Source organism: Microtus ochrogaster, linkage group LG2 (assembly GCF_000317375.1).
Source record: "Microtus ochrogaster isolate Prairie Vole_2 linkage group LG2, MicOch1.0, whole genome shotgun sequence".
NCBI classification, from domain to species: domain Eukaryota; kingdom Metazoa; phylum Chordata; class Mammalia; order Rodentia; family Cricetidae; genus Microtus; species Microtus ochrogaster.
In genome coordinates this window covers 32771689-32782343 of record NC_022028.1, presented here as the reverse complement: position 1 = coordinate 32782343, position 10655 = coordinate 32771689, and the positions used below count along the sequence as shown (strand labels likewise).

Genomic DNA, 10655 nt, shown 5'->3' with positions numbered 1-10655 from the left:
GACTTTTGATATAGGTAGACCAGGCTGGCCTTGAACTTGTGTGGACTCTCCTCTCTCAGCCTCTCAAGTGCTTGGGTTATAAACAGGAGCCACCACACCTGAAGGTCTGTTTTTTTGAATTACATTTATTTATTTACTTTTATGGGCCTGGAGAGATGGCTCCGTGGTTGAGAGTGCTTACTGCTCTTGCAAAGGTCCTGAGTTTGTTTCCCAATACCATGGAAGGCGGCTCACAACCGCCTGTGAGGCCAGCTCCAGAGGACTTAACATCTCCAGCCCCACAAGTGCATGTACTCATATGTACATACCCACACACAGGCACACATGCTCACACATAATCAAAAATAAATTTTATTTATTTTTTAAACACAGAGTCTCACTGTATAGCCCTGGCTGCCCTGGAATTTACTATGTAGATGAGACTGGCCTTGAACTCACAAACAACTCCCTGCCTCTGCCTCACAAATGTTGGGATTAAAGTTGTGTGCCACCAAGTCCGTCTTACAAATACAATCTTTTGTTTGTTTGGTTGGTTTTTCAAGACAGGGTTTCTCTGTGTAACAAGTCTGGCTGACCTGAAATTTGCTTTGTAGACCTGCTGGCCTCGAACTCACTGAGATCCACCTGCCTCTGCCTCCCAAGTGCTGGGATTAAAGGTACCACCACTGTCCAGCTCAACATATAAAATCTTTTTTAAAAACTCATTTTTTTAAAATATTTATTTATTATGTATACAGTATTCTTTCTGCGTGTATGCCTGAGGGCCAGAAGAGGGCAACAGACCTCATTACAGATGGTTGTGAGCCACCATGTGGTTGCTGGGAATTGAACTCAGGACCTTTGGAAGAGCAGGCAATGCTCTTAACCATTGAGCCATTTCTCCAGCCCTTAAAAACTTATTTTTAAGAACTATTTATTTCATGTGTATGAGTGTTTGCCTGCATGTATATATGGCTACTACATGCCTAAAGAGACCAGAAGAGGGTGTCAGGTGCCCTAGAACTGGAATTACAGATGATTGAGGGGTGGTGGGAACTGAACCCACGCCCTCTGTGAAAGCAGTAGTGCTATTTATTTATTTATTATTTATTTTTTAGTTTTTCAAGACAGGGTTTGTTTGCGGAGCCCTGGCTATCCTGGAACTCACTTGTAAACCAGGCTGCCCTCTAACTCAGAAAGCTCTACTTGCCTCTGCCTCCTGAGTGCTGGGATGAAAGGCGTGCACCACCACTGCCTGGCAGCAGTAAGTGCTCCAAACTGATGCTCATCTCTCCAGCCCCACTACATTTATGTGTATTTTACTGTGTGTGTGTGTGTGTGTGTGTGTGTGTGTGTGTGTGTGTGTGTGTGTAAGAGAGAGAGAGAGAGAACATACTGCAGTCACTTTCCTCCTACCTTGTCAGGGAGCCAGGGAGCAAGCACTTTTACCCACTGAGCCATCTCACAGGCCCCAAGGTTTTGGTTTTTAAGTATGTATTTTAAATCGGGCACGACAAAACACACCCATAATCCCAACACTTGGGAGGCAAGAGAAGGAGGATCAGACCTAGAAGGTCAAACCTGGGGAGTCCAGAACCAATGAGATGAGTCAGAAGACAAAAGGCGCTCACTGCCCAGACTGATGACCCGGGTCTGATCTCTGGGCATCACACAGCAGAAGCAGAGAAGTGACTCCCCTGGCTGTCTGCTGAGCTGACTTCTGTCTGTACATGGTGGCATGTGAACGCCGTATGTACATGGTGGCATGAACTAATAAATAAAAATATGATTAAAAATCAGCGAACTTGAAGACAACCTGGGCCACATGAGTCTCTGCCTGAAACACACACACACACACACACACACATTTAAATTAAATATTTATTTTTATCAGTGGGCTCTTTTCAACAAAGTTCTGACTGCACCAAGGACAGGCAGGGGAGGGAGTATTGCAGGGGAGCCTGAAGCTCCAGGCTATCCCACTTCTGCAAAGGCCTTGGGCACATGGAAAACCCCTCTCTACAGAATCTGTTGCTTCCCTGAAAGGTACAGATGCTGTCTTTGTTGTTCTAGGGTTTCTGGAACCTTCTACCTAGGGATAAAATCTGGTTCTATAACATCCAACCTTACTCAGCAGCTGGCCCACCAGCCCCTTGAGTTAGTTCCCTGGGAGAAGCTCCTGTACCAATCTATCAATAAGGCAACAAGAGTCTGTGGCATCTTCCAGAGTCACAATTGGCAGCTCAAGAGAAGGGCTCCAGGGTTCTGCCCCTGGGTGCCAAGATGGGCAGCTTGTGCCTGGTTCTCTCCTGGAGGCATAGTCTGGGCGCTTGGCCCGGCTCAGGCTTTCCTGGTTTGTCTCTGGGGTGATAGCACCTGCAGGTAGCCATGGTGCAAAGTCAGAGCAGGAAAGGAGGGCAGAGGAAGGAAGTGGGGGAGCTGTCCTCCTACTGATAAGGCTGCTTATCATGTGGGCTTTGGTCAGCCTGGGCCAAGTCAAGCAGCAGGGCTGGGGAAGGAGGAGAGGCCTAGTCTCAGATCAGACCCAGTATAACGCAGGGCACAGGTCACCCAAGGTCCCAGAGGCCTGGGCACAAGCACTGGAACACTACCCCTGAGTGACATCTGGCCTTCAGGCCATCCTCCTGGGTTCTCATGACACAGAATGAGAAGCTGTAAGGGGCCAGAGGACTCTCTCCTTTCACTTATACCCCCCCCCCCCCATCCCAACTGGTCCCATGCACCTCCCAGCTGTCTGGCTGAGAACAAACCCAAGTCAACAGTTCCTCGAACTGTGTTTCATCCTAGACTGTTCCAGCCCAGGTCGTCAGGCTCTAGCGCTATTAATATTGGCAGAAGTAGGTCAGACAATTTGATCATCGGGCGTTATGATTCTACCCTGCTTCAGCAGTGATCCGGTGCAGGTTGGGCTCAGGGTCCTGAAGACTGGCTCCTGGCCTTTGAGATTCTGAACTAAGGAGCCCGAGGGCCCAAGTAAGACTTGTGCCCAGGAACCTGAACACCTGCAAGCTTGGTGGCTGACAGGGCGGCAGCCGAGATGATAAATGGGAAGGGCTGCGGGAGGATGCTGGTAATTATAATGATGACATTTTACAAACAGTACCAGCGAGGAGTGCTTTCTGTTCCTGCTGGGACTGGACCTTGACATCCATCTGGACTTTTACACATTGCTTCAGCTCCACAAAGGTGTCGGACAGAGACAGGACCCCAGGCTTCAGGGAGGGCCCTGTGCCTTGGAGGCTTGACCACCTTACGGGACATGATTGCTACCTGCTTGGTGCTTGCAGCATTGGTGGCAGCTCTCTGCTGTGGCTAGTAACAGAGTTTGGGGTTCAGGAAGTCAGTATTAGAGCACGGGGCCATGGGCTGGTAGCCAGCAGGTGGCAATGAGTGCCAGACGTGACCAGGCGGCTAGTGGCCAGGACAACACTTGGGGAGGCCAAGAACAGGACTGTTTCTGATTCCAGACATGGGTGGTGCCGCCTGGCACTGGCTGAGTGCTGGAGTCAGTGGCTGCTCCCTGGCCACTGCCATTCTCAAGTTGGCTCCTGGTCCTAATTCTCTTAGGAAGAGGAATTGTGGGGCATTTCCAGTAGGATCCTGCTTCCCTCAGAAGGTAGGAAAAGGAGAAAGATCTCTTCAAATACCCCTGCTTGTCAGGTCTACCATTTAGTGGGCCCTTTTCCTTAGATGGACACAGCTTGGTCTGAGTTTGTGGCTGCAAAGTGGCCCACAGGTGACCCTGGCAGAAGAGGTGGTGAGGCACAAATACCATGCAGGCAGCTGTCTCTGTGCCCAGGGGTCCCTTTTTCCTTCCAACCTTGATCCTTCCTCAGCTTTCTGCCTCGGCCCCCCACTGTGTAGTCACAGAAGGAATGGTGCACAATGCAAGCCTCTGTCACTCCAGGGGAGGAAGATGCTGCCAGGGAACCATGCAGATACCTCTGGAGTCAGCCTCCTTGAGCCCACTGCTGGAGGCTGGTGGGCGCTGAAGGCTGACAGAAGACTTAATCTGTGCATCTCAGCATCTGGGTATCCAACATGAGCTGCAGGCCTTCCAAGGGGCAGCGCCAAGATGCAGATGAGGGAGCCAGGCCAAAGGCAGAGAAGGCGACAGAAGCTTCAGCGTGCATGCCAGGGCTTGCAGGCTATGTGAGGCCGGGACAACATCACCAGGAGTGATATGGTCATGGGGAAATTTGGGTGATTTCAGGACGTGGGAGTAAGGCCTGGGCTGAGACCCTCAGCATCCCCATGTTGGTTCAGGTACTTATCTCTCATCCATGTTCACCAGAAAGATGAGGACAATTAGTTAAGGTACTGGAGAATGACTACCCAAAAGCCCCTAGGTCTGACCCTTGTTCTCAGTGCCAGCTCCACTGGGGGACCTCACCCAATGACAGCTCACCCAAAGCCTGAGCTACCACAGCCAATCCTGTCCTTCCTAGGGACTTTGTTTAGACCAATTCAGATGGGAGGGAAGGGCAGGGTAGGCAAGGTGTGGCACCAGCGACTCCTTTCCATAAACAAAACTGTAGCTTTGGGCTTTTGGCAGGGTTGCCTGGCTGAGTAAGCTTTACCCAGCTGCCTCCTTCCCCTGACAGGCCTGTGTCCTGGGCCCTTATTTCCTGCCCAACTGGCTACGGAAGTGACTGGAGGCCTGGGCCCTGTCCTTTGGGAACATCCTATGGCTGGAGTTTGGGGAAATGATATCCCGCTTCCCCCATTTCCCACATGGTTTCTCCTTTGCCTTACGCATAGCCCTCCAGAGCCCAGCCAGGGAGGGCACTAAGGATGGCTGAGATGCTGTGGGAGGACTTATAGGACAGGCAGGAGCTTTTATTCTTGGTGACTTTGTTTTTCTCTGACCAAGACTACTGTGTACAGCCAGTGTGATAATTACAAACTGGGGATCTGGCCTACATATCCTTCCCTGGCTGTGCCTGCTTGTTCCTCCTCACCTTCAGGCCTCTGCCACACTCCCTCAGGCTGGAATCTCCCCACCGCTTATCCCAGCTGCTCCAGTCAGAAGCCTTGTCCTCCCCGGACACACTCTGGCCTTCCCCATTTCCTCAAGAGCAGTGCTCCTGTCATCTGTGGTTTCGGTGTCTAGAATGGGACTTGACATCAGTGTCAGGTAATCTTTGTTGACAGGACAAATGACGCTGGGATGGAGCTGGCTGTGACCAGACACCGTGTGAAGTGCTTTCTGGGAGCCAGCTCTTGCTCCACACAACTGTCCCGTGAGCCCGGTGTCTGTGCCCTTCTCACGGTGTAGATGAGGATGCCAAGGCCCAGAGAGGTTAAGTGACATGCCCAAAGTCACCCAGCCAGCGCTTAAGAAGCCAGACTTGAGCATGAGGCAGCTGGAGTCCACACTGACACTAATAACTGGTTTTCTATGCTGCTTCTGGGTTTGATCCCAACTGACGGACACAGTCCTTTATAGGAGGTGGACACCCATGTCATTTTGAAGCGAGACACCTGCTAGACTGGGCAGTTCAATCCAGTTGATGTGCGTTTTCCAAGTGTTTTCACCCTTGTCCGTGTTTCTGAATTTACACCGACCACACTTGAAGACCGGGTTTGGCCTGGAGTAGTGGTTCATCACCCCTAATCCTAGCACTCTGGAGGTGGAGGCAGGAGAATTAGGAGTTCAAGGGCTACATGAAACCTGTCTCAAAATGAAAGTCAAAATCTTAAGAAGCCCCAGATACATTACCCATAATTCCCAGCACCAGGGAAACACAGGCAGGAAGCTGACTATTGCAAATTGAAAGCCAGCCTGATCTACATAGTGAGTTTCATGGCAGCCAGGGTTAGCTAGTGACTCTATCTCATAAAATCCAAACCAAACCAAACCCACATGGTCATGTCAAACACAGTGATTTGGTTCCAGTGACTGAAGAATGGTCATTTTGCTAGGCTTCCAAACAGGCAAACACACAATTCCCAGAAGCTCCTTGACACCTTCTGGCAAGTCTGTTTCCAGTTCTGGGAAATGGGCTGACTCCCACTTACAATGTGAGGCTTGAGAGGGAATTCTGAGCAGGTCCTGAACCAGTGTCAAATGTCAGAACTCCACACACCTGCCCCAGACAGCCAGGTGACGTGATTGTCTGGCAGAGATTAGGCCAGGTGCCTGTTCCTTGTCCCTCGGAGCCCCTGTCCCGGACCTGAGCAGGGCGGATCTAGGAGATAGCGGGCAGGTCCCTGAGGCCCAGAAGGGCTTTTCTTGCCACCTGACGGGGAGGAGCGGCCGGCTGAAAGCCTCTTTTTTGCTGCAGATGGATGGTGTCCCACCCCTTCTGGCTCGCTGAGCTGTTTAGTTAGTACGGGAGGGTGGGGGGTAGGAAGCTGGCTGTCCCTTCTGCCAAGTGCAGCTAACAAGTGGCAGCTTGCAGGCCGGGGCAGGCTGCGGTGACCCTGCTGGGGACAGCCAATGAGCTCCCGGGCTGCGGTGGCACCACCAGGCAGCCTGCCTGCCTTTGGCTGGCGTGCAAGCGGGAGGGGCCTGGGCCCGCCACTCAGGGCTGGCAGCCCTGTCTCCGGGAGGCCGGGCAGATCTGCGGCTCACTCACCCTTGGAGCCTGAGGCTGCCTCAGTGTTAGCTTTTCCCACCTCCCAGGGAGAGGAGACTGTGGGAGAGAAGATGGTGGACCAGAGATGGCAAGACTCACTTGGGAATTTCCCGCATGTCCCAGATCAGAAGTGGGCTCCAGCCCAGGCCAGTGACAGGAAAAACAAGTGTAAAGGGGTGATGGGCAGGTCCCCATCTAGGATTGATGTCTGGGGCACCATGTTCTTCAAACCCACAGTCATCTGGGCTCCATATCCTTTGTCTGCAGCTCCTGAGGAGCCGGATGGATGGTGTCCATAGCAACTGGTGGGAGCTCTATGCCCCAATCTCCTGCTCAATGCATACCCACCACTGCCAATGACATAATAAACATATATTTATAGATGTACAATATCAGAACTCTAATTCAAGAATACAGCTTCTCAGGGGATCCTTTAGGATCTATGTTCTTATTGCACATGGCTCAGCCCCTCTAGGGACAGGTACCAAGACCAGACAGTTGGGATGGTGGAGGCAGAGCACCAGGACCACTGTGGGCAGGGTACTCTGGTCTGCGCCCAGTTCTCATCATCTCTCCGGGCCAGGGTGGCCACTTCATTGCAGGGTGGGACCTTGTTTTAAAAAGAAACCAGATTTGACATTCCTAACCAAACTTCCTTTACCAGCAAGAATCCTATTTGTTAGGGGTTGAATTATAGAGAGAGACCCTGGGGGGACAGATGCCACCTCTGGGCTGGCAACTTGGGGAAGTAAGGCTTTGGAAGACGGCAGGTGCAACGCCACATCCACCGCCACAGGAAAACCGAGAAATGGCGTTTCCCAAAGGCCCATGATAACCGTGGGAGTAGACTAAACTCCCTCCTGCCCTGGCAGCAATGGCTGCTTTGAGAAAATTCCGCATCTGAAGGGGAAAGCCATTCTGGTTGTTGTGGATTCTTCATCCAGTGACTAAAGGTCTGGTAGAGTCCACTGTGGAAGTAGAGACAGGTGCCCACAGGCAACGGGCTCCTCTTCACAGGCTCGGCTGCACCTGGGTCCTGGCTCAACTCCCGGATGAAGAGCCTTCTGGAGTTCTTGGTGCACAACTTAGAGAGAACCTGTTGGCAATGGTGGAGCTGTGCCATGGCACCTGTAAGGCAAACCCACCTGGGGACTTGGGTGGGGAAGAGGTATGGGTAGGGGGACTGGCTGCAGGGCTCCTGGGCACTAGGGCTGAGAGTCCACCTGAGGCTGCCAGGAGGAGGCAGCGTGAGGAGCTGGCCTCACACCAGTAGGGCCATCTGGGGTCTCTGCCATGGCCCAATACTGACCACCTATCTATCTCCAGGGGTACCTTTCTCTGCCCCCAGCCTGGGCCCCCTACCTTACTTAACCTTAAGCCTGGTGACCTTTGGAAGTTTCCTATGGATTTATACCACCATGATTACTGCTGCCATCAAAGCCAGGCTGGGGCTAAGGGTGACTGACGCTAAGAGCATCTGACTTGACTTTCCGTGTGTGGTAGGCACGGCTACTGTCTAACTTTTGAAAACCAGGCTGCCTTCTTACTTAAACAGACCTCATTTTCTAAAATATGGAAGAAATCAACTAGACATCTTAACCCAATCCCTGCAGTTAAAAAAGACTTTATATATATATATATATCTTTATATATGCCTATTTACATATAAATAGATATATATACATACGTATGCATTTCTAAATTACATTCTCTGGAACTCTCTCCTCTCTATTCCTTGGCCCATGTGCTCTGCCTGGCTTCTCCTGTAAGGTGACTGGTGCTGGCTCCTGGGAGGGGGGGGGGGAGGAGAGACAGTGGGGAGTCCCCTCCCCCAGTCCTTCCCCACAGACATTTGCTGCAAGTTTTACATTCTACTTTCGTTGCCATGGTTTCTGTATCCTAGGAGCCAGCGATGTGGAGCTTCTTGCCAGCCTGGGAGGGGAGGAAGCAGCCCTGCAGCAGGCTTTCTTTCTTTCTGCCCGTCCTAAGAGCTTTCTGCAGTCACTGCGAGAGAGGGCAGCTGGGCGGTGTTCGGCCTCTAGTTCCACTTTTTTTCCTGTGTCTTTCCTTAAATATATAGTCCATCACCTTGGCTCAGTGTGTGTCACCAAAAATTCTCCAGGGATTTCATAGTCTGGGGAAAAGAGGGAGACAGTTAGGTGAGCAGCTGTAGCAGGCACCTCCAGCTCAACCCCACGTGCGAGCAGCTGGCCCTGCCCAAGCCCTGTGCCACCCGTGTGATGAGCTGCTCCAGAGCTGACATTGGCTAGCGAGTGGCCTTGGAGCACTCTGCAGCTGGCTGTGTGTCAGGGGACACAGACAGAGGAGGGGGTAGGCAGGGTACCTATGCAAAGAACTGGCTCTGCCCACACTCTGCTGGGCTTGAGCCAGGCTACCCACTCCGGGCACTGGGAACTGAGCCCATAGCCCACTTGCTGGAGAAGGGGTGGAGGGGGGTGGGGTGCCCGTTAATAGTAACTTTCACTTTTCCCCACCCCTCCTGTGCTCAGTGGCTGCTTTTGACCCTGAACTTGTGACCTTTTGTTCCCTTCCTCAAGACCACAGGAGAGATGCTGGGTGGGGCCGGATGCTCGCGGCTCCTAGGCTCCCAGGTGCAGAGCACTGAAGTGAGGGCCTCAGATACCCCCACAGAGGGAGTGGCCAGAGGCCCACAGCCCTCTCCTGCCTGTGGATGGGCTGGTTCATTTTGCTCCATTTCCTCCTGCCTGGAACGAGGGGGAGCTAGGCTCCCGGCCACTAACTCCCATGGATTTCCCTGTTTTCAGTGACCCAGTACTATGTGACAGCAAAGGCAATAACAGCTTAGGCTTGGGAAAGGGATGAGGTGGCTTGATCATTGGAGTAGGTAAAGGAACCACAAGGGCCTTTGCCTTTTGGGTACCCCTGTCCTGGAACCGTGAGGAGGGTTAAGGCAGAACAGGGTGACTGGAGAGCTGCCATAGGCCTCAGTTTTCCAAGGTGCCCAGGGCCTTCTCTGGAGGAGGCTGGAGGTGTCAGGATGTAAAGAGTCTCTGCCATCATTACCAGGCTTCCTCCCTCCCTCTCTCCCTCCCCCCCTCTGCTCATGACCAAGGCCAAGGCTGCCAGGAATTGCAGCAAAGAAGCAGTCCTGGCTCATACTTGGACCTGGTGCTGCGCTGGCCCAGAACTATCCATGCAGGGAGGCCTGCACCTCTGACAGTCGACTGCAGCTCGGGGTGCCCATCTTCTGTGCTCTGTGGTACATGTCTGTGTCACCAAAGTAGCGGGCCCGGTACAGCAAGCCTTCCTCTGCAAAGAAACAGGGCAAGGTCAGCACTCCAAGACCTCCTGGGGTTTACCTGCCTGAGCCCTTGGTGAAACAGAAAGATAGGACCAGGAGCTGGGGCAGGGCCGGCCTCCCAGCAGGGGAGAACCTGAAGAAGAGACTGAGCTCCCCCTTGGGAAGAGAGGTGACAGAGGCACTCTCCCACAGAACACAAGGAGGCTAGCCAAGGAGAGAACCTATGGTCCTTGTCGTATAGTCCTGGCGTCCCACAGAAAGACCAGGGGCATACAGGATCTGTGCATGGCCAAGGGTGTCCAATCTGTCTCTTACACACTCACCTCTAGCAACTACAACAGGCACCAGTGACCCATGATGACCTCAATGAAGTCATCAATTGGCCCTGGGCTTATAGCCCCAAGGGAAGCCAGGAGTGGAGTTCAAGTCTTGGCAGTAAGGCGGCTGGCACAGGACAATGCCAGGTGCTGGGCAGCACTTGAGCCGGGTTTTCCTATTCTCAGCACAGTTACTGGCTGCCCCTTTCCAGCTATCACCAGCGCTGCTACTCCCACCCTCCCATGCTTGAGAACACAGACGATTATCCACAGGTACACACTTGCACACATGCGTGCACATACGCGCAGATACGAACACATGCATGAGGACACGCATACACATACAAACACACGTATGCACACACGTGTGCACATAGGCGCAGACACGAACACATGCACGAGGACACGCATACACAAACACATGCACACACGTGTGCACATACGTGCAGACACGAACACATGCACGAGGACACG

General features: G+C 52.6%; 1 protein-coding gene across 3 annotated transcripts in view; it reads right to left on the bottom strand.

Annotated features, from left to right (window-relative positions):
• Nucleotides 1-6938: 6938 nt before the first annotated feature.
• Nucleotides 6939-10655, bottom strand: part of Dnajb12 (DnaJ heat shock protein family (Hsp40) member B12) — a 23519-nt gene continuing 19802 nt past the window's right edge. The window contains exons 8-9 of one of the 3 annotated variants that reach the window (XM_005360057.3): nucleotides 9723-9872; nucleotides 6939-8715 (exon numbers count right to left, since the gene is read on the bottom strand). In XM_005360057.3, the coding sequence (XP_005360114.1) occupies nucleotides 9751-9872 (122 nt within the window). In that variant the 3' untranslated portion in view covers nucleotides 6939-8715; nucleotides 9723-9750. The remainder of the gene's footprint in view (nucleotides 8716-9722; nucleotides 9873-10655) is intronic. The other 2 variants (XM_005360056.3, XM_013351237.2) reach the window with 2 other exon arrangements.